This window comes from Triturus cristatus, chromosome 4_1 (genome assembly GCF_964204655.1).
Source record: "Triturus cristatus chromosome 4_1, aTriCri1.1, whole genome shotgun sequence".
NCBI lineage: Eukaryota > Metazoa > Chordata > Amphibia > Caudata > Salamandridae > Triturus > Triturus cristatus.
The window spans coordinates 176,022,404-176,046,748 of NC_140585.1; the positions used below are offsets into that span (position 1 = coordinate 176,022,404).

The window sequence follows — 24,345 nt, forward strand, 5'->3', positions numbered from 1 at the left end:
ACTCCAGGAAGGTGCAGCAGTAGGGAAAGTGTTGGATGGTGTAGGGGTATAATTAACTATTCTAACTCCAGGAAGGTGCAGCAGTAGGGAAAGTGTTGGATGGTGTAGGGGTAAAATTTACTATTCTAACTCCAGGAAGGTCCAGCAGTAGGGAAAGTGTTGGATGGTGTAGGGGTAACATTTACTATTCTTTCTCCAGGAAGGTGCAGCAGTAGGGAAAGTGTTGGATGGTCTAGGGGTAAAATTTACTATTCTAACTCCTGGAAGGTGCAGCAGTAGGGAAAGTGTTGGATGGTGTAGGGGTAAAATTTACTATTCTAACTCCAGGAAGGTGCAGCAGTAGGAAAAGTGTTGGATGGTGTAGGGGTATAATTTACTATTGTAACTCCAGGAAGGTGCAGCAGTAGGGAAAGTGTTGGATGGTGTAGGTGTAAAATTTACTATTCTAACTCCTGGAAGGTGCAGCAGTAGGGAAAGTGTTGGATGGTGTAGGTGTAAAATTTACTATTCTAACTCCAGGAAGATGCAGCAGTAGGGAAAGTGTTGGATGGTGTAGGGGTATAATTTACTATTCTAACTCCAGGAAGGTGCAGCAGTAGGGAAAGTGTTGGATGGTCTAGGGGTTAAATTTACTATTCTAACTCCAGGAAGGTGTAGCAGTAGGGAAAATGTTGGATGGTGTAGGGGTAACATTAGAGCTAGTGTATTTACTTTTACATCCTAATTTTTTTTTCTTCTCTTCTTTTCACAGATAATGTCTACTCTTGAAGCAGCTAAATATTTAAAATCGAGGAAAGGGAAAAATGTATTAAACCATGCAGGATACATTTATAGTAAGGAAAGAATAAGTTTTCCTAGAAATCATTGGAGGTGTGTGCAATTCTACACTACCCATTGCAGTGGCAGAGCGGTTACACTTGATAATTTAGTTGTAAAAACAACAGCACATAACCACTCTGCCTCTGCAATGGAGGTAGAAATAAGAGAAACTGTTAATGAAATGAAAGCTATTGCAAGCACCTCCAATGATTCTACAGGATCCATTTTAAGAGAGGTTGCACAGCATGTCCCCAGTCATGTTGCAAGTAACATGCCTATAATTCCTAATTTGAGAAGAATTATTCAAAGACAAAAGCAGGCAAGTAACATCCAATTATCTACACCACATACTTTTTCTGATATTAGAATTCCACATGATCTTTCTATTTCTTTTTCTGATGAACCTTTCCTTCTGCATGATAACCAAAACCCTCAGAAACGAATTCTTATTTTTAGTACCCCACGTAACCTAGCAAAGTTAGAAAATAGTGAAATTTGGATGATGGATGGGACGTTTAAAAGTACACCCCATCCTTTCACTCAAATTGACACTATACATGCAAAAATCAACAATAATGTAATCCCCTTAGTATATAGTTTGCTACCTGATAAGACTTCTGCAACATACTCTGAACTTTTATCAGTTATTAAAAGTAAAACTTCTCAAAGTCCTAGGAAAATAATAATAGATTTTGAATTGAGCATGATCAATGTGATCACTAAAACGTACACGGATACCCAAATTCAGGGATGTTTTTTCCATTTTTCCCAGGCATTTTGGCGTAAATTACAAAAAGCATCCCTAGTAGCAGAATACTGTTGAGATAGCAAACTACAGTTTGAATTAAAAAAATTAACAGCACTTTGTTTTGTTCCTCCCGATAGTGTGGACGAGTACTACACTGCTATTATAGAATCTGTTTTTTATACAAGTAATGAAGAGAAATTGGCACCCATCCTAAATTATTTCGAGGACACATGGATTGGGCACCTAAGCAGATCGGGTCGCAGGAGGAAGCCACGATTCCATGTGGAGTGGTGGAACTGTTACACGAGCTGTTTAGAGGGAGAAGCAAAAACAAATAATGCCATTGAGGGATGGCATAACTCCTTCAACCATACAATTGGCAAACCTCATCCTAATTTCTACTCTTTCTTGGAAACTTTGAAGAAGGAGCAAAGTTTTCAAGAAATGAGACTTGCCCAAACACTTGCAGGTAGTCTAAACCCACGAGTAACTGTCAAAACAAAGGAAATGTCTGAGAGACTATTGGCTATATTACAACAATTTACGTTGTGTGTGGCTCTAGACTACCTGGAAAATCTTGCTAACATTCTTTCTTTTTAAAAATAGTTATGTACTTACTTTCCTGCTTTGCTCCAAATTTAAATAACCTTTAATTACAATTGGCATACAATTCTTTTCCAAACATTTTTTCAAAATTACGAGTCGGGTCTCCTAATTTTTGTCTTTTTTTTCACAATCTTCAATTTTTTCCAAACAACCAATGTATCCAAAACAACTTTACCATAATATTTGTCCAACTTTCCAAAGATCAATAGCAAGAAATTTTTTTTTTGAAAACTTCCTAACTAACTACCACCCATAAAATCCAAAAAATCTCTACCTATTCAACTTTTCAAAAGTCAATCCATTTTCCGAAATGCACATTGCTGCATAAACACCAAATTAATAACAATCTTTTTTTTCACAAATTAAGAATACGCAAACTTTTTTTTTTTTTAAATGAAGATATAAATCATTTGTAATCTTTCCGAAGTTTTGAAATTAACATTTTTAATTGTAACTTTAATTACTGTTACAGTTACTTACATTTTTTTTTTAACAAATAAATTTTCGCGACCCGACATAGGCATACACTAATGACATGAACGTGGACATACTTTTTTACATTTTAAACATCAATTAGTTATTCCGCAACCTCTCCTTATTCGTTTTTTATTATATATGTATCTTTTTTTAACTTAATATCTATAAATAAATGTGAAAAAGTTTCCTACCTGGACGCAGATCAGCTTCCTGCTGCTTCCTCCTCCGATGCTCTCCAAAATGGCGCCTTACGTTTACGTTCACGTCATGACGTCATCGCGTACATCAATGTTAAAAAAGGACTATTTTATTTACTATTTAAATAAATATATGTTTAAAAATAGTTATAAATAATGTTTATTTTTTCTAAAATATGTACATTATGTTACAAAAAACAATAAATCAAAAATGTTTTTTCTATGTTTTTTCAAATAAAGAAATATTTAATAAACCTTATTTGTTTACTGTTATTTATTATTAATTTGTTATTTAAACATGTTAAATTTATATTATAATATGTACATTTACTAAATGTGTTCCTTACCTCGACTCTATTTTCTTTTTCCTTTCAAACTTGCTTTTTCTTCTCTTTTCGCTCATTCCTTTCTTGTACCGCGGGTTGTATCTTCTTAAGCTGCCAAAATAAATGAAGGACAATTTATCACATAGACTTCAATACAAAAGCGTGGGAATTTTTTTAAAGTAAGTTCTATTTTCTTAGTTCTATTTTCTTTTGGTTTAATTTCATGTTAATTAATTTTTAAATAATTCTATTAATATTTTAAATATTATATTAATTTTTTAATTTTTTTTGTTGACATTATCTTATTTAAAAATTAAATACTCCAAAAGTACTCTTTCTTTTTTTAAATAATTTATATTATTAATTACATTTTAAATAAGAAAGTTAAAAATACTCAAGTATTAATCTCTCATAATACTACTCATTTATTATACTTTATTTATTTATTTATTTATACTTAAAAAATACTCTTTCCTATTTTAAAAATACTCAAGTATTAATCTCTCATAATACTACTCATTTATTATACTTTATTTGTTTATTTATTTATACTTAAAAAATACTCTTTCATATTTTAAAAATACTCAAGTATTAATCTTTTATAATACTACTCATATATTTTAATTTATCTTATTTATTAAATAATTTATACTCAATAATTACTCTTTCATATTTTTAAAATATAGTATTTAATATAAATAATAATATATTAATTAATTATTTTTTAAATACTCCAAAAGTACTCTTTCTTTTTTAAAATAATTTTTATTATTAATTACATTTTAAATAAGATATTTAAAAATACTCAAGTATTAATCTCTCATAATACTACTCATTTATTATACTTTATTTATTTATTTATTTATACTTAAAAAATACTCTTTCATATTTTAAAAATACTCAAGCATTAATCTTTTATAATACTACTCATATATTTTAATTTATCTTATTTATTAAATAATTTATACTCAATAATTACTCTTTCATATTTTAAAATATAGTATTTAATATAAATAATAAAATATTAATTAATTATTTTTCTAATCATTTTTCTAAAAAATAAAAAAATTAAAAAAATGCGTTGTAATGGTATATGCGTTGTAAAAGTACTTACCATATAAAAGCATGCGTTGTAAATGCATGCGTTGTAAAAGCTTTTGCGTTGTAAAAAATGCGTTGTAATAGCATTGCGTTGTAAAAGTTGCGTTGTAAAGGTTGTTTCCCGTCCCAGTAGGGCCAAGAGTGGAGTGAGAGTAACATCTTGTACAATCATGAGGGAAAGTGCTGTATAGACCTCCCTTTTGAGCGCTTGTATCAGCCCACACGACCAAGCAAGGTGGAGAAAGCCTGCCCCGCCACTCTGCACGGACCCAGTTATAATTTGGGTGAAGGGGGTACTGGTGTAGCCTGACAGGGGTATAGTAGATTCTATGTAGGAATTTATAATGGATTATACATAGCCTACTTCTTAAGGCATTGCGCTCTGTCTGTAGACAAACTCTCATTCGGCACAGGCATGGCCTACCATACATGGTGCTTCTATTTGAGCTGTATGGTACAACAGGGAAACCAGGTGTCTCAGATGGATGCTCTTTAAGCAGTGTGTACAGAGTATCTGTAGTGGGGGGTTTCCCGGGGAAAGTCGGGGTGGCAGCTTTGACATTGTACCTTAAACATATGTAGAAGAAGCCATCCAATAAGGTTGGCCCACCTTCTTTGAACAATGTTTCCTGTGTAGCAAAAGAGCATTAACAGTAGAGACCTCCCCAGGCTTTTGCCCCAACTTTATGAAACAATTGCCAGAAGGCAAGGTGTGATAGTTAAACAGAATTAGCAGAGACTACAGCAGGGGACTTGTCAAGTGTACTGGCTAGTTTGCAACATGCCCTGAATGTGCATGGGCCGATTCAGTCCTTTGAGGCCAGTGCCATCAGTGAACCCAGGTAAAAAGAGGGGTTGGAGAGCCATATATCCCTGCTCTATTGCCAAGTGTGGTAGAAGCAGGGACAGGCCTATCAATGGATTACAATTGTAAAGCTCCATATCCGGTGCCTCAAAGTCCCCTTTGGAGAAAGGCTGTGTGAGAGTGTCCCACTGGAGTCAGGGTTGTTTGCCCACCCATGCCAGTTGCATAATTTTTGTTCCAACTGTGATATGCTGCCGGGGCATGTGATCTATCCAAAAACATTTTCAGTGTGATATTGAAGTCGCCCCCCCAGAGAATGTTGGTAGAGCCAATGACTTCATCCAGCTGCAGAACGGTAACAGCACTGAATGATATTCCATGTGGCAGAGAGGCATCAACCGCCAAAAAGAGAGTTCAGCATTAGGGTGCAGGAACCTCCAGTATAGCAGATTCAGCTTGTCTCTGACAGTGGCGATGGTAATCTGGATGGCGAAGACGCACGTATCGTTGGGGATGTACGTGTAGAATATTGACGCATGTAGTCACCAGACTGATGTGGGGTAGAAAAATATGGCCTTTACCCTGAAATGGAATGCAAAGATGAGCTGGGTAGAGCATTGTATAGGGGATATTTGCGAGTTTCAATTTCTGCTTGATGGGTGTAAATTTCCTCTTTGCCTCCTGAACTGCTACTGTAAAGTCTGCATATATGGCCTCTACTTTAGCGTTGAACTGCAAATTGCATTTTTCTTCTGCCAGAGGGCTGTGTCCCAATCACAGTATTTAAGGAATCTGGCAATGATCAGCCTTGAAGGGGCACCAGGCAGTGGACGGGTCATGAATGTACAGTGGACATGCTCAACTATAATTTATAGTTGAGCATGTCCACTGTACATTCATGGCCCATTGTGGAGAAGAAGTCTCCACCAAAGAGTGTGTTGAAAAGCTGCTCAATGAATTCCTCCATTTTCCCAGTGTTGGTGGATTCAGGGATCACCATTATCCGCTAGTTATTCCTAGAAGACCTCCATATTAAGCATCAGCTCGCAACGACGTGAGATAGTGCCTTCAACTGTGGAGAATCTTTGTTCTGCTTCAGTTTTGCAGCCATCCTGTTTTCCAGTTTATGTGTGATGGAGTCTATTGTGGTAGAGGTATGCGCCACCACTCATGATGCAAGTGGATCAGTGGGAATCAAATTGCAGTTTGGTTTGTCACCCATCTGTTTTGCACATTTTTACACCAGGATGTTACCTAATGTTGAGAAAAGATTCCAGGCACTTCCTAGGTGGACCACAGTTTACATAGGCAAGTATATATGCAGTGAGAGGATTGATTGCTATCCACCCCAGTGGCACCGTATGCATGTGGAGTTGACTTTGATGAAGCCGGCCCCTGGTATATGAGGCAATTACTTGCATGGGGTCACAACTTTTTATCTGGACCCTGACAGCTCGCAATTCAAAGTACAGTTCATCGCAGCCACCTAGTCCTAACTCTGCCCCACAGAGTGATGAGGGCGCACGAGCAAGCTCAGGCCCGAGTGGCAGTGGTCTGATTTTAAATGTGTGTTGGTATACCCCAATTAGCAATGCGTTGATCAGGGTGGTTCAGTCACAAGGTCCACAGGCCACCGACCGGGATCGATGGCATGCTACACATGGTGGACCCACTTCCAAACAGCACAGCTGCAATCACCTGGGAGCATTGAACAATGCAGGCAGCATTAGTGAAATCTCAACTCTCAAAAGTAGTAAGTCAGTGTCTATGGAGTTGGCCGGAGACACCTGTGGCTCAGTATACATTTTCGCAGCTGAACCCCAATACAAGGCGTATGCACTGCTGGATATGGAATATAGTGGGATCCTGTGCCCCCTCACTGCAGTTCAGGCAACCCTGGGAGCTGGGAAACATGTCAGCCTCCCGAAGATCAGGAGCGGTGCAGGATGAAGCTTCCCTCCAAGGCTGCAGGGGCAACCAGGACTTAATCATGTCCAGTGCACCTCAGGATGGATTCAAAGTCTCTGCACGCCACAGTCACTCACCGGAGCACAAAGCCTTCCTCACCTACCTGCAGGACTCCAGATGCAACCAGACCTCCTGACTGACAGTGGGCAGCTCCGAATCCCCAAGTACAGGTATCTGCATTTGCTTAGTCGTGTTGAGAGATTTATATCATATGGAGGAGGTGCCTGCTCTGGCAGCCTGTAGAAACACGGAGCTGTTCTTGTTTGGCCCAGTAAACGGGTGTCACAGGCCCATCAGCAGCAGACATCTTGAGTAGTGGGTGGCGCGTCTTGTTGATCCCTCAGTGCAGCCATCACCCTGTGCAAGCTCACAGTTGAGGCGTGATCAGTTGCCTTCAGAGTATCTATCTTAAGAAGCACCCCACCCCATCACTCACTGCAGCTGTTTGTCGCAGTGCGCACTCATGGCACTCAGGCAGCCCCCATTCCTCCCCCTCGGCCGGAGGAAGCGGATGCACCGCTGACGCATAACAGCATTGTTTTGCCCAGGATCGTCACTAGGTGACACCTGCCACATTCTAGAGAATGGGTGGCACAATTTTGAGGTAGGATGAGGTCATTTAGTGCAGGATTGTGTAGGATGTTTTTTCCAGACCACAAGAGCCTCATGTCATAGTGACCATCTTGTGTACTGGCTCTCTAGTGCCCACAGTGCTCTTACATTAGCATTTAAGGGCATGCTCCTAGGTGCCCTAACATAAATATGTAAGAGCAATGGACAGTATTCTGTTAAACAAAGCTCTCATGTTCATTCAGCTATACTGCTACAGATAATTTCATTTTTGCATCGTATTCAATCCCCCGTATAACTACAGTTCATTTCATTGTTGCATTGTGTTGGTATGTGGTTTCTTAGTAGGTGTAGGTAGGTACCTACAACTAGTGATGAGGCCAAAATCACAATATAAGGTCCACTCAAGGTCTCAATAAATTATTTCCTTGCTCAACCGTTGGTGGCTGGCAACGCGCAGGCAGGATTACCTTAGATAATAGGTGTGTAAAGGATTTACAAACACCAATACATTAAATAGGTAAGACATAACACACAATAAAAATACAACACCAATTTATAAAAGTAGGTTATATTTTATGATTAAAATGACACCAATACAACAAAAATACAATGTCGGGAAACAGAGATATGAATTTGTAAAGACTGAAAGTAAAACTAGTGCTTAGAATCAAATAGCACTCAAAGGGTAAAAAAAGATCGCACTGGACCGTGTTCAGACCACCCACAATATAAAACTTTTACACTTACTTCTAGAAGAATTTTTTATGCAGGAAAGTGGTCCACAGAACCACCTAAGGGATCAGAAGATCTGGTTTGCCTCTTAGGGTGTGGGATTACAACTCCCACAATGCACCTGGTCAATCCAAGTAAAATCCAGGTGAAGCTTGTCAGCTTGAGTAGCCCTTCCAGCACTTGTCTATCAGTTGCTGATCAGTGAGTACACTCCGTATCCTTAAGACACGCAAAGGCCTTTTGTCTGGAAGGCTTGTGAGTGTAACGGGTGCAGTCACTATGAGTGCAGTACTCTCTTGTGCAGTCCCAGTGTCCAACAGGGCAGCCCTACTTCTCCAGACATTTCTTTAGGGTCTTTTAGGGTTCACAATACCAATCCAAGGTTCCAGAATTTCTGAGTTGCTCCTTGGGAAGTTGGGACTACAAGACCCATAATGCACCTGGCCAAATCCTTAAAAGTTCACTGAACGCTGTCCATCTGGGTTCTTCTTGGTGGAGATGATTCAGGTGGTGCTCTTTTAACCTGTTGCTTATATGGAGTCCACTCCTTTAACTTTCAGAGCAAGGTAAAATACTTTTTGGGCTGAAGACCAAAGTGTGCAGGAGGTGCAGTCCTTATGAGTCTCTTGTGCATTCCAAGGGTCCAGCAGGGCAGTCCTTCTTCTTCTTGTAGTTTGTAGGCAGGGATCTATTTCTGGGCAATGTTCCCATACTTATTCACAGTTCCAGGGTTACAAGCGGAGAGGTTACCCCTGACCAATGGGGTGCAGGGTGCCACGCTCAGGCATTAACACTTACTTTAAAGTGTGGCATATTCTTGACACAGATAGCACTATTCTTCCAACATCCAAACTCTTTCCTGGAGGTTAAGATCTGGCTATGGAATTCCACTGGAGTGGCTAAGTTTCCCTAAAACTCCCCTTCCAGTCTCTCTGCTAATCTAATTAACTGAGTTTTATATAACGCAACCTTGACTCGAAGGAATCCGGTATTAGAGCGCTTTACATGAGCACCAGTTGTGTTACATGAGGACACATTCATATTTTTTTACGCATGGGAGATTAAGTGATTTTCCCAGAATCATAGGATGTTGCCCGTTACTCGGTTCCCCAGACTTGAGGTTGACTGCCCTCGCCATTAAGCCAACTCCTTTCCCCACTGATTCACCTGTCTGGCTGGGGGTGTAGGATGAGGGGGTGAGCAATAAGCAGTTATAGTCTCACAGGAAATCTTTTGTCTCTTGTCAGTCCACTTCACACCTCATTAAGACCGCTTGGCTCATACTAGAATAGGCTGACCAATTAGAGCAGGGCTGCTGGAAGGCTGGATTTTTTCTTACAGAAAGAAAAGTCTAACCGTGGTAAGTTGTTGGATTCATTCTACATATCATTTTGATACTTAGAACTATATTTTTAGCTCCTTTCTTTAAATAGTTACAGTTTGATAAAGTATTCCTATGATAGCCTATAGAACCCTTGTGCTACAATGGGGACAAATGAAATTGGGAGTCTTTCCCTCACCAAGTCATATAAAACATATTTTACAATGTCACTTCTTATAGTTACAAGGCACCCTACCCCTGGGGCACCTAGGGAGACCTTAGGGTTGACTTAAATGTAGAAATAAGGTTATTTAATACTTTGGAAGTATCTTTAATTCAAAAGTCGAATTTGAATATAACATTCAATGTAAAGGCAGCCTGAAAAGAAGGGCTGACTTTAAAATTACTGCATGCAGGAGAGTAGTGCACACTTTAGTGCATTAATTCTACTGTGTCTCTAAACCTACATGCCCTATTATATACTAGGGACTTACAGCTAGTCTGTCAGCAACAATTGAAATGAAACCTAAATGCCATGTTCGTTTAACTGGAGTACAGGCCGTGGGTCTGAACAGCAGAGCCCAGCCAAAATCGGAGGCAGAAAACAAGCATCTAGAAGCCACATGTCTTGGATTCTCACACAGTGTACATACATTATTGGAAAGGGGAGAATCTCCCCTTTCTAATGGTACCCCTCCCTAGTGCATCCCAAGCAGGGATTCAATCACTAGTCACCAGGTAGGGAGGAGCAGCACCTTGGGCAAGGGCCTTTGCTCCCCCCAATTAAATGGGGTCAATTCAGTCAGTTGGTGGCAGTAGCCCCAATCTTCTCCACACCCAGGTGGGCAGAAAGCCCACTAGACATCAGGGATTTAAAAAAAAATGCAATTAGCATTGGGGGCTTCTCAAGATGGGGACAGTAGACCCCGATATGCCCCCCCTGGGGGGCAGAAAGCCCACTAGATGCCAGGGATTTTGGGGGTGGTTTTGAATAGGTAATTTTGAAGTCTCCTTACTACGTTTTGGGCCCTTGCCTGTCACAGGTACTTGGGCCACCGACACGAGTAAGGTGTCATTTTTATCGGGAGACCTTCTGGAATGCTGGGTGATAGGAAATTTGAGTCAGCCTGGTGATCCCACAACTTTCCCACAATTAAATTTGAGAATTGTGATTTTTTCAGCTAAATTTAAGGTTTTCTGGGGATTCTGGGTAGGAAAACGTTAGGGGGTCCACGCAAAACACACCTCCCTGGACTCCCTCGAGTGTCTAGTTTTCAGAAATGTGTGGGTTAGGTAGGTTTCCCTAGAAGGCCGCCGAGCCCGGGGCCAAAAAATCAGGGGACCCCCTTTGCAAAACCAGGTAATTTTGTGATAGGTAATTGTGATGTCTCCACAATACGTTTTGTGCCCTTCCCTGCTGTGGGCACTTGGCCCACCCACACTTCGCTGTGAAACTAAACCCAACTGCTGCCACTGACAGATGGGACTCCAACCCGGAGAAGGCTGTGCATATCACGCCAGGATGCGCCGACGCTGTTGCTCGCACCCAGGGGGCATATAAAAGACCTTGCGGCACTCGCTTTACAGTAGCGCGCCGAGCGAAGCCTGGGCCAATGGCGGGCCCGTCTGACCCCATCAGAGCCCGGAGGAGGCCAGGCAGGGCCATTGCATTAACATTTTGGATTAGCGATCGGTCTACCCTGGCAGCTGACTAATCCACAAGAACTATTCCTCAAACGGACTGGGTGAGACTCATAAAGCTAAGCTATTACCTATATGTGTGTGTATTAAGGGGGTTTAGTATGAATAAGCGCAAATCTCAAACATGGCAGGGGGTTGCTGGGACATTAGATGCATTTCTTTCTAGGGCAGAAACAGTTCTGATACATGAAATCGCTCTAACTGAGCATAGGCTATCTCTAGAGCCTATTGCAGGATTACCAGAGCACCATAATAATACGTCAGAGCAACCAATTTCAGTAACTGGAGAAGCTGCTGAAACTGACCTGCTGACCTCAGTAGAGGAAGGCTCACCAGTTTTAGTGGACCACGTGCCGGCAAAAGACTCACAGGAAATATTAAATCTACCTACAAAGCTAAATGTCCTGACAAGGGTCCAAAAAGTAAAGATCAGCTAAGGGAAAGGGTCAGCCCCCCCCATCGAAAAAAAGAAGGGGACAGAGAACATTAACTACCCACAAGCTGCCCCCCCAGTCATAAAGACCAAAGGTTGGGGCAGAAGAAGGGAGTGGTTCCTCAACCACAGGAGTGCCCCCTGCCCCCGCCTGAAAATTTAGCAGCTGGGGGGTTCAAAGCATGAGTCAACTGGAATTTTGGGCAAAACTGGAGGGCACAATAACAGCCATAATTATACCCATGATAACTATCTATAGAGGAAAGGTTGCTTAGTCTGGAAGGGGCAGTCAAACGCTCGTTAACAACCTCGCAGTCTATAGTGCAAAAAAGGGGTGAGCTTGAGGAGGTAGGAAGTGGAGGTAGCAGAGGTGGGCCCACAGAAATTTACTCCCAAAGAATCCCAGCACCGAGAGTGCCACGGAACTCGCATGCACCGCGCACTCTACATACAACCAACTTGGAGATGGGAGGTGGGGTACAGACTGATAATAATCCATCTCCCCAACAGAGACGTCAGGTCTCTCTAGCTCCTGGTCAGCTTGAGAGCAGAAGGGAGGAGGGTACTGTAGATGTGCATGCACAGGTTAAGCAGACAAATCGGGGAGAAAATTCTAACAAGTCAAATTCTGTGAGACAGTAGGGTGATAATCCGGCGAAACAAAACATGGAGGGAAGCTATATATCTGAGCCAAGGCAGTTGCATCTCCCCCACAAGCCACCCCTTATATCATTGTTCTTACTAACGTACCTAGACTTCCAAGTGGAGAACTTGAGCACTGGTCCACTCTGAAGAACAGGGCATTACACTTTTTGACAATGGAGACGGGGTATGAAGATATATTGTTCTCGGAATTCTAGATGATACGCCGTATTCCATGGGTGGGAGGTTCTCCTAAATCATTGCCGGGGGCTTGTGTTGTGATTTCCTTTAGGTCCCTAGACTTAGTTAGGAGCATATTAGACAGGACCGGTTACTATCCGGCCAGGAAGGGCGGGATAAGCGTGGTTCCCCTAGGCTTGTTCTATCACCCTTCAATGAATCCCCAGTTTGTACCAATGATAGAGAATATTAGAGGTGCCCGTCAACAGAGATTTGGTATCCGAACATCTAAATTCTTTGAGCTCCTCTATTGTTTGGAAGGGGTAGATTGACTGGTGCCACCTGCTGATATTGCTGGAGATTGGGGTGAACAAAGTAAATCTAGCCATCTGGATTCATCCTCACAGGTTGAGCTGCACACGCGAGCGGATTTAGCGGGTGTTATACCAGAGGAACACATAGCTTTGAAATATCGAACATAGCCCGTGTACTAGAACAGAATGAGGATAATAACGGTCTGCTAGTGCCATCTAGCTCAGATGTTATTACTGAAGTAGGATCGACTTCCATTAATTTGTTGTTCAATCAGATTGCTACTACTACTGTTGTCACATGGAATATATCAGGGTTACGCTCAAAGGTACAGAATCCCATTTGGGTTGGTTTCATAGAGAACATAGATATCCTCTGTCTGCAGGAGACTTGGACAATAGAACCCATCCATATAAATGGTTTCAGGACATATCACACCCAGGCAGTAAAGGCTTTGGGAGGAAGGCCAAAAAGTGGCATTTGTACTTATTTCTGTAACAAAACACCCCTAAGCAATATCTACTTTCATGAGGGGGATTGTTATTATCATCTTATAGAATTAGTATTAAATGCAACTAATCGCCTCATATTGATTAATTTATATAATAATGCTCCCCAAGATGCCTTAGGAGCAGGGGTAAAGAATATTATCGAGGTTTCTAAACGTTTATGCTCTGTGGAAGGTAAATATACTATGTTCCTATTGATGAGAGATTTTAATTGTACCCAATGTAACTATGCAGATCTCAGAATGTGTAATATATCCATTGGTCAGGATTATAGTACCCATTTTACAAACTCCAAAGCAGGGTATTTAATCAATGATCTTATCTTGGCTATGGATCTTGCCAATGCCAATGAATTGCTGGCTATACCTCACTGTATGCCCCCAACTTTCAATGGGAGAGGGTTTGCAACAACAATTGATTTCATATTGACCTCAGTTCCTCATGTGCACATGGTCGTTGCCTTTGAAGTGGGTGATATTGCTATAAGCGATCACTTTCCCCTCTCCATAAACCTTAAGTTGCCTATTCGTAGATCCAACAAGTCCACAAAATCTATCTCATTGCTGGGGAATGTAGTATTGGGAAAAACGAATGGTTATACATTAAAATGGGATAAGGTGGATGCGGATCTGCTGACCAAAAATGTGATAGTGAATTGTCGGTCCACTCTGGATATTTGCCTAGGTGTTGCAATCGTTCATTCCTTTAATGATATCACGAGGGAGGTAAAAAACCTTTTGACAGTGCAACAAAGGAACAGATTAACATCCCCTGGGTGGTTTAATGGAAAATGCACCAGGGCCTATGCAAGATTAAAGAAGGAATTGCATAAACAACAGAGATCACCGTCTAAAATTAGTCAAGCAAGGTCAGATTATAGAGGGACAATAAAAGAAAGAAAGCAAACTCTGAGAAACGAAGCCTGGGATTCCCTACACAACACAGCCCAGCAGAAAGACTCCGCTGCATTTTGGAAGGTCTTGAGGATCCCCTTGTTATCTTCTAGTAGTGGTCCTTCTGTTGAAATAGCGATAGCAGAAGAAAAGTGGATCAGCCACTTTGCAATGGTGTATAATGAGCAGGGTAATACTGAGCGGCAACTTGAGGATGGTGCTCTAAGTAGTGGTATCGGGATTGATTTGGAAGTCACCTTGGAAGAGGTGAGCAGGGCCCTGGCCAGTAGTCTGGGTGGTAAAGCCCCAGGACCCGATGGGGTCCCTGTCGATATATTTAAATTTAATTGTCCTCTCTGGGGGCCCATTTTAACTCAGGTTATTAACGCCAGCATTAAGTCAACGTGGGTGCAGGGTTTTAGATCTTACTGCCGCCTTTAACTCAGTTAGACATCACAGGTTGTGGGAGGTTCTTGAGGCGGTCGGGGTTGATCTACAAATTATTATGTTTTTAAGACGATTATACTGTGGAGCCACGGCAAGTGTCCAGTATGGGCTGAAGGGAGAATGTACGCTGGCTTTCCCAGTCAGGAGAGGGATCATACAAGGTTGTGTTCTGGCCCCTTTCCTTTTTAATCTGTATTTTAACAGATTAGAAGAGGCATTACTCCTGCAGGGCAATGATTTTCCGCAAGTAAATGGTCGTCCCATCCCCGCACTCTTTTATGCGGACGATGCCGTGTTATTGGCGCGTACGCAGAATGGCCTCTGGAGAGTTCTGGATAGCTTCAGTGTATTTATGAATGATTTAGGTCTTAAAACTAACATTGCCAAAACATATGTCATGAGAAGTAGGCAAGGCACCAAGAAGACCTGAGAAATGTTTTTAGATGGGAAGAAGTTACCAACAGCAAAAAACTTTTCCCATGTAGGGGGCAGATTTATGACTTCTGGCGCATCTCTGCTAATCAGCAGAGATGCGCCAGAAGAGTTGCGACGCATCTGCCCACCCGTGCGCCACCACTGATGCGCTGCATTTATAATGCGGCACACCGTGGAACTCGGATGGGCAGATGCATGACGCATCCCCTGTCGGAGAGGCGGCGCATTGCTGGAGTTGCGTCACAAGCGCGACGTCAATCCTTACGCCTGCTTCAAGCAGGCGCAGGGTTTTGACACAGCATGGCCTTAAAAGTGACTGAGTGAAATCTTGTAGATTTCACTCAGTCACTTTAAGGAGGCGTCCCTGCGCCGGAACGCCCCCCCCCCCCCCTGCGCCAGAACGCCTGCTTCTGGCGCAGGGCTTTACAACGTGACGCATCTCCCAGATACGTCACGTTGCAAATACCCCGCAGCATGGCGCTGGTTTTGCGGCGCCCCTGCGTCACATAAGTGACGCAACAGCGGTGTAAAACAGGCGCAAGGGGCTTGTAAATCTGCCCCTCAGTATACTTTTTAATCAACATGATTCTTGGGTTGCCAACCTAACTGCTAAAAACCTGGCACTTTCTAGATCCACCGCAGCTTTAGTAACATTTGCTACTGAAAACTACGTAGGAAACCACCCTCAGAACTCATACAAATATATAAGGCTAAATGGATCACTATGGCAATGTATGGTGCTGGAGTGTGGGGTTTTGCAGATGCCACCCCGATACAAATAATTGAAAATGCCTTCATAAGGTACATTTTATCCGTACCCCCCCAAGACCTCTTCATTTATTTGTCATGAAGAGTTGGGTCTACACTATATATCTGACTTAGTAAAAGTAGATCCAATACTCTTTGGGCACAGAGTTTGGTGTAAAGACGGAACAAAACTAAATAGGGAGATCTTGAAAGATACACTGAGGTTAGAGTGGGCTCTGCAGATACCCTGGATTAAATACATCAGTGATTTTATGAATGACTTGGGGCATCCAGAGTACTTTTTAAACCCAATATCCATGCTGGAAATTCCCATAAAGACTTTAAAAAAAGATTGTCTCCAGCTAATGGATACAAACAGAATGGTAGGGGAAATTTCTAACAAAATCACTGTGAGACAACATCAGCTGACACGTACAACCCTGGGGATGGAGCCTTACCTATCATTCGTACCTGGTACATGTGATAGATTCCTTTTAATTAGGTTTAGACTTGGAAATATCCATAGATTCCATAGATTAACATATTTGCCGAAAATGAACGACTGGTCGCTCAAACTAATACCATGTCCTTGCGATAAGATCTCGGATCAGTCGACCATGCATATAGTTTTATTTTGTAAATTTTATGCGGATCCAAGAAAAGTTTGGATCATACCATTTTTAAACGGCCTATGGCTTAGGCAGTGCCACCAGGCCATGCTCTTACTCCAGCTCCTGGAAAATGAGCACGTAGCATGGAGAATAACAAAGTTCTTTAAAAAGGTGCTACAAATTAGGAAATCTATTATTATGAGCTTGTAAATATTGTACTATGTTTTTAACTGAGCATATGTGTCCCTTTTTTCATATGTATAAAATTGTAAATATTATCTGCTTTTATGACTGTATTGAAAAACAGCCGAATAAAGCTTTTCTTGAACCACACAAGTGAAGTACCATATCTATCGAGAGACTTTGAACTTTCCATCACAGAAATGTGGGGAAAATGTGTTTTTTTTACAAAGTTTGAGGTTTGCAAGGAATTCTGGGTAACAGAACCTGATTGGGGTCAGACAAGTCATGTGCCGGCAGAGCTAGGGTTCAAAATCCACAGCTAGGCACTTTTCACTGTAAAATTGTGGTGTGTCCACGTTGCATTTTGGGCCATTTCATTTCGCGAGCACTAGGTCTACCCACACTAGTGAGGTACCATTTTAATGGGAAGATGTTGTGTAATGCGGGGTGGATGGAATTTTGTGGATCCATGCAGATTCCAGAACTTTTCATCACAGAAATGTGAGGAAAATGTGTTTTTTCTGTACAATGTTTGAGGTTTGCAAGGGATTCTGGATAACAGACCCTGTTGAGAGCCAAACAAGTCACCCCTTCCCCTGGGTGTCTAGTTCTCAAAATGGTATAGATTTGCTAGGTTTACCAAGGTGCCGGCAGAGCTTGGGTTCAAAATCTACAGCTAGGCACTTTGCAAAAAAGGGATCCGTTTTTACTGTAAAAATGTGGTGTGTCCACTTTGCGTTTTAGGACGTTTCCTGTCGTGGGCAATAGGTCTACCCACACAAGTGAGGTACCATTTTTATTGGCAGATGTAGGGGAATACAGAACTGTGGAGCAACTGTTGTTACGTATTGACTTTTGATGCATTTCTGCCTTCCAAATGTAAAAAAATGTGTAAAAAGGAAGTCACCTTGAAAAATGTCCTATAATTCACATCCTAGTATGTATGCCCACAAAGTCGGAGATTTGCTAATAGCTACTGTTACTAAACTCTATTCTTTGCTTCTATTTCAGAAATACATAGATGTCTCATACCAATTTTCACTGTTTATATCTTCCCAAATGAATTAATATATTCCCGGTACACAATAAAATCCACTGCAAGACACTGCGCAGTTATTGGCTCTGGGTTCCTCGGTTTCCAGGTGAACCTACAAGTCCTATATTCCCACAACCAGAGAGGTCCAGCGGATGTAACGGTATATTGCTATCAAAAGTTTGTCATACTTAGAAGAAGTCACAGGTGAAAAAGTTCACACAAATGGCTTTTTTTCAAATCGTTCTCAACTGTTAGTTTCTATAAAGAAAACGTGAAGGATCTACACAAATAACCCCTTGCTGAATTCTGAATTGTGTCTACTTTTCTGAAATGTATAGCTTTACAGGATCCATTATTGTCTTCATACCCATTTCTATCACTAACCGGAAAGAGGTTGAAAGCACAAAAAATAGCAAAAATAGGCTATGTCCCAGTAAAATGCCAAAACTGTGTAATACATTTTGGTTTTCTGACAAACGTTGGAAGAAAAGGATGCAAATTTGGCATGGATACCTTTTGTGGTCAAAAAAGTTACAGGTGCCTAAGCGCAAACTACCCTAAATAGCCCAAAAAAAGCTTAGCACGGGGGGTGGGGGGGTGTTATACATCAAGCCTCCTGTATACTACACTGTAGCGTGAGGACAGTGTAGGTGTTTGCTCTTTAGAAATACAGCATACTTTTGAGACGGTCCCTGGTCTATTCTCAGGAGGAGGAGTTTGTTGACACTCCCCACCTTCAAAAACCACACCAGCTGGAGAAGCCGTTGCTTGGCTTATGCTTCCAGTCGAGTTTCCTTGCTCTCCTGCCTCCCTGATTCCTTGTGCTTCCAGTCCTGTTTCCTTACGACTCCCTTTCTAGGCTACCTGATTCCCAAATCCTTTTGGCTCTGTGCTTGCTTGCTCAGCCACTCGTTGCTACAAGAACACTGAGCATTAGCTTTTCCTGGTGTTTAGATTCTCTTCGGTTACGCCCTCATTTGCATAGCTCCCGGGCACTTTAGGCTTCCCGAGACCCGTGCATTCCTTTTTTCCCTTCGCTTTTGTATTCAGAAGAACCCGGCCTGGGTCGCGTCTGAAAATACACACGCAGCGTTCCCAGAGGTAAGGGTCTCTGAGCCTTGATGTCCTGACGGACTGCTTTTCGCAACTGTGACCGCTTTCCTAGATGCGGTGCTTTATTACGAAAAGCCTTTTTGAACTCGAGTTCTTTTTTTGGTAGTGAACCGCGCTCTGACTATTTAAGACGCGGTTGTTTTTGGTTTGAGTCTCCATCCAGAAACTTTGGTTTACGAGCCTCCATTTAGAAACTTTGTATCATCTATTGATGAAAGCGTCCTGAGCGCTTCATTGATTATTTTTTATTTGAAACTGTAACGAGCTAGTTCGCTCGTAAAACAAATTTAACATAGTCCAGTGTAGTGTGCACTTCGGAGACCTCAAAAGCAGCTTTTAGTTGAACAAGTGTTGCTACGGCTTGGTATTCCTGTCTTAGCTGCCCTTCCTTTCTTTATAATTTCACGCTTTCTGTTCCTGCTGCTATTCGAGACTACATTCATTGGGGATTCTCCCAACCTCGCTTGGATTCTTCATTTTGGCCTAACGAGATGTCCAGCCGGTGAGCATTGTTTTGTTTCTACAGAGCAAACACGTTATACTGTTGTAGCTATTGGTATTGTTAGTCCACACCAGAGAAGAGAACGCCTTTTGCTAAATGATATGTTCTTCTCTCTATAGGTTGTCACCTTTCCAGTTCCACGGGCCCTCCTCATAAACCGGCTGGGGGATTTAGAAGTGATACCTCAAGAGTTCTAAATCCCCACATCTCCCGGAGTCAGTGTATGTGTGTTGATGCTGTTTTGTTGTCCACATACGTGCTTTGATTTGGGGAGAGTGGGGAATTTATCGTCGCTCCCGTGGATTGAGCCTCGCTGGACTTAAGGTTAGTGATATCGGCAACAGGGGGTGGGGGGGGGGGGGGGGAAAGCCTAGCAGCGAAAGAGTTTAAAGGATATTGAACAATAAATTTCTTGTCATTTCTAAATATCTAAATAACACCCAGCTTATCCGCTCCTAGTAGCCTAATGCAACATTAAAAACAGTATTCCACAAATTGGTTATCACGTATTTTATATCCTGCCCTCAATCCTTATTTAAAGACTCTAGTGGCCTCTTATGGAGGGCTAACCAAAATTAGTTCTGCAACAAAGTAGAAAGAAAAGGTAAAACATTTGGATGTGAACCTGCAAAAGGGCAATTTCAACTGCAGAGCATTCACAGATTCTTCAAGGGGGAGCAAAGAGAAAAGGGAGGTCCCAAAATAGTTTTGGGCACCAATTAATTTCCCATAGACTTTGTACTCATGTTTAACGTGAAAACTTTTGGATGGATGTGAATGAAATTTGGCAGGATTACAAAATATGGTACACAGGTATGTAGGGTAAGTACATTTTAAGTTATAAGAAATTTACTTGGTAATAGTTGTAGTTGCTGTACTTTGGAGAAATGGTGTGGTATTTTACGGAAGTACCATGGTACATAGTGACGACAAGATATTCTGTGATTGGCTAATATATCCCTTTACAAAAGTTAGAGACAGACTTGTTCTTTTGAGGTACACTTTGGTTGTGTTCTGCATTATGCCTTGAGATATAGGTAAGTGTTAGGTTTGATGTTTTACCACGAAGGTGGTAATAGGTAGGGAAACATATTTATAAGTTTCTATATATTTGTTTTAAAAAATGTGCACAATACCCAGTACTGACTAGGGAGTACCAAAATACTTTACAAAATTTACACATGTAGTGTGACAGTTGTTGCGAGAAGAATGTGTACAGAGGTGTGCGTTGAAAAGAAATTTTAGGTATGTGCATGAATTATAAATGTAAGTTCTAAATAGTGGTGCATTCATTGGAAATTTAAGTACTATAGCTTTATATTTCTCCAGTTTGTATAGTTTAAGTAGGGTTTGTATATAAAAAATAACGTTTTCCTGCATATAACTTAGCTTTAACTATTTTACTTTTTTATAAAATGTAGAATGGCGTATAGTTGAGTGGCAAAGAATGGAGTGGCACATTGTGTAATATAGAGTGGAGCGTAGTGTAAATGTACAGCGTTTAGAACAGTTGCCAAAGAATTGTCATAGAGTGGGGTGAGGTACAGTGCTGTGGAATTCACTCAAAACGTGTATGGTTCAGTGGCGTTGATCTGAATAGCATACAGTTGAATGACATGCAGTGGAATAGCATATACTGCAGTGGGGTAGAGTGGAGTGGCGTAGAGTGGCATACAGAAGAGCACAGTTGCATACACTAGAGAAGCATAGAGTGGGGTGGCGTAGAGTGGAGTGTGGTGCAGTGTAGTGGAGTACAGTGGAATAGCATAGACTGGAATGATTTAGAGTGGAGTGGCATACAGTGGAGTGGTGTAAAGTTGAGTGCTATAGAGTGGACTGGTTAGAGTGTAGTAGTGCGGTGTACAATGTAACAGCGTACTGTGGAGTGGCGTAGAGCAAAGTGCTGTAGAGTGGAGTTGCATACAATGGAATAAGATCAAGAGTAGTAGTGTGTAGTGACGTAGAGAGAAGTGTGGTAATGTGGTTTTTCATAGAGTGTAGTGTCGTGTAGGGAGTGACATAGAGCAGAGTGGCGCAGAGTGGAGTTGTTGTAGTAGTTGTAGATACTACAGTCGAAGTGTATGACTACTTCGACTGTAGTATCCCAGCACTGATAAGGTCAAGCTACCAACAAGAGACAAAGGAAGCTCGAAGAACAGCAGTTGCAGCACTATACATTTTGTAAAACATAAATTCCATCCATGTCTATTTTAATTGTTCACATGCTTGAATAATGTTCTATCTTTTTAAAATATTTCTACAGCTGCCACAGTACCCCAGTGTTCTCTAAGTCTATTTAAACACACACATAAAACAATTCAGGCAAATAAAATAATTAGGCAAAATGCTACTAAGTTGACCTTCACAGCAGAGGCCCATGCAGGTAAGAGCGGTGTGGTGGTGGGGCCGAGAGGGGGGGAATTTGGACAGACGACAACGAAGGAAAATTAATTATTTATTTAGTAAATAGTGTGGTTCTCAGGATAACATTTTAATAGCAAATTCCAAATGACTTTTTTTTCCCACTCCTCTTACTTACATACTATGTTGAAATACAGATAGTCTTGCACTGCCAATACATAAGTGTGGATGAGGGGTTAAAAAATTGGGTCATTCTTACCTTTGTAAACAAAATGATAGAAGACCACTTTCCTTCTTTTATACTTCTTTATGTAAATGAGTGCTATATAAATATGTGAATCCAGTTAGAATGTATTACTGACAGAACACCTTGTTTCTCCTGGATTTCGTTGTAGTCTTAATTGGCATTCAGCAGATGATTGGCACATAAAAGAAGGACAATGCTGGACCATTTACAATGCCTTATGCCTCCTTTCTACTCTTTGTTCCTTTGGGTCATTTTCTTATGCTCTAACAGCCCAATTGAGTATAATTGTTTTCTGCATAAATGTTACTACCTACACTCACCTTTTATTTCTTACAATGTTTTGCCATCTGATTTCCTCTATTTTGATGTTCCTAATAGATTTGTAATTCCCAGACACCAAATTGTATATTTAGAAAGAGAGCATTAGTTTACATAAAATTAGGGCCTGATTACAAGTTTGGGGTTCCTCATGTCGGGCAGCCACTGCTGTGCTGACAGAAGGACCACCAAGCCAGTAGTGCACTTGCCTGCCGGAATAGGAGTATAATCCAGAGCAGGCGGGCAGATGGCACTGCTGCTGTTTCATGGAGGTGGTTTATTAGGCTCATAGGAGAGTCTAACTTTCAGACTGCTGCCATGACAGCGCCTGCAGCACATTCATGCCACACCGTGAATGAACTGGGTGCAATTCTGGGGGAGATGGACCCCCAGTCCCAGGAGCACCATGGGTCCTATTAGGGCCATCTTCGTTGCCTCTCTGCCACTCTTTTCATGGCAGACTCACCACCATGAAAAGGAAGTTGGACAGGCAACTCCTAATATGCTCAGCGGTGCCACAGCAGCACCACCAGCATATTAGTGCTCCTGACCAGGGGGCCACCACCACAGGATCCTGGATCCCCGTCAGATGCAAAGGTCTTGTGGTGTTCTAACTGCCACACTCACAATATTGCGGGTGGGCCCGCAGTATGGCAGTGGTAGGACCACCACCGTGAGTACGGCAGTCGTTTCGGCCACCGTACTTGTATTTCATCCCTTAGTGTCATTGACATATGATAAAAATTGAATAAGGACAATACTGTGGTAAGACTATTTCTATATGGTGGATATGACCGGCTCCTTCATATCATCCAGACATTCAATCCTGCAGTCATGAAATTCAGGGTCTCGTAAACAAGCATCAATAATGAGTGTTCTTTTGTATAAGTGATCTTGCTAAAGCATCCTTGACTTCCTTGTTCCTTAGACTGTAGATAAGAGGATTTAGCATGGGGATAATCACTGTATAGAACACTGACACCACCTTGTCCTGGTCCACCGAATAACTAGAGATGGGTCGTACATACATGAAGATGGCTGTGCCAAAGAAGAGAAAGACCACAGCAAGGTGTGAAGCACAAGTGGAGAATGCTTTGCTTCTGCCTGTTCCGGACTGGATCTTTAGAATTGCTGACAGAATATATGTGTAAGAAATTATAATCACTACTACAGATACTGAACCAAGGGAACTTGAAAGAAGGAACATGACAACTTCGCTTATATATGTATCAGCACAAGAGAGTTTTAGAAGCGGAGGTATATCACAGAAGAAGTGAAGAATCTCATTGGAATCGCAAAATGGTAGACGAAAAGTGAAGCTTGTATGTATCGCTGATGTCAGGACACCCCCTGAGTATGCTGCAGCCACCAATAGCACTCGGACCTCCTTGTTGACTATAACAGAGTACAGCAAAGGTTTGCATATTGCCACATAGCGATCATATGCCATCACTGTTACAAGGAAACATTCTGTACCCACAAACAGACCAAAGAAGTATAGCTGAATAGCACACTCATAAAAAGAGATGGACTTTCTCTCAGTAAGAAAGTTGGCCAACATCTTTGGTGTGATAACTGATGAGTAACAAAGGTCTGAGAAGGACAGATTACTGAGAAAATAGTACATTGGAGTGTGAAGATGAGGATCCACCCAGACAAGGATAATGATTCCAAGATTCCCAATCAGGGTGAGAGCATATACCATAAGGAAGATCACAAAGAGAGGGATCTGAAGCTTGGGGTCTTCAGTAAGGCCGAAGAGGAGAAACTCTGTCACTGAGGTCCCATTTCTTGCATTCATACTTTCAAAAGATGCAATTTGCTGAGTGGATAAAATCAAAATTAATACATGGTACTTCATGAAAACATCCTGAATCATTATAATCATTATGAGAATCTGCAGGTGCCAGCACACAACGATGCATACTTATCAAAATTAGTTTTAATTATGAATGGAGTTTTGCAATGATTGCTAATAAATATTAAGAAACGAGTTTCCATT

General features: G+C 41.5%; 1 protein-coding gene across 1 annotated transcript; it reads right to left on the reverse strand.

Annotated features, from left to right (window-relative positions):
• Window positions 1–23,205: 23,205 nt before the first annotated feature.
• LOC146853842 (olfactory receptor 5AP2-like) lies at window positions 23,206–24,144 on the reverse strand. Its single transcript, XM_085650933.1, has one exon. It carries the CDS (start codon window positions 24,142–24,144, stop codon window positions 23,206–23,208), a length of 939 nt encoding a protein of 312 aa, XP_085507059.1.
• Between the last annotated feature and the right edge of the window lie 201 nt (window positions 24,145–24,345).

What these genes read in the sequence shown, in the direction of transcription:
- LOC146853842 (XM_085650933.1), bottom strand. Translation starts at nt 24,144, where the DNA reads ATGAATGCAAGAAATGGGACCTCAGTGACAGAGTTTCTCCTCTTCGGC.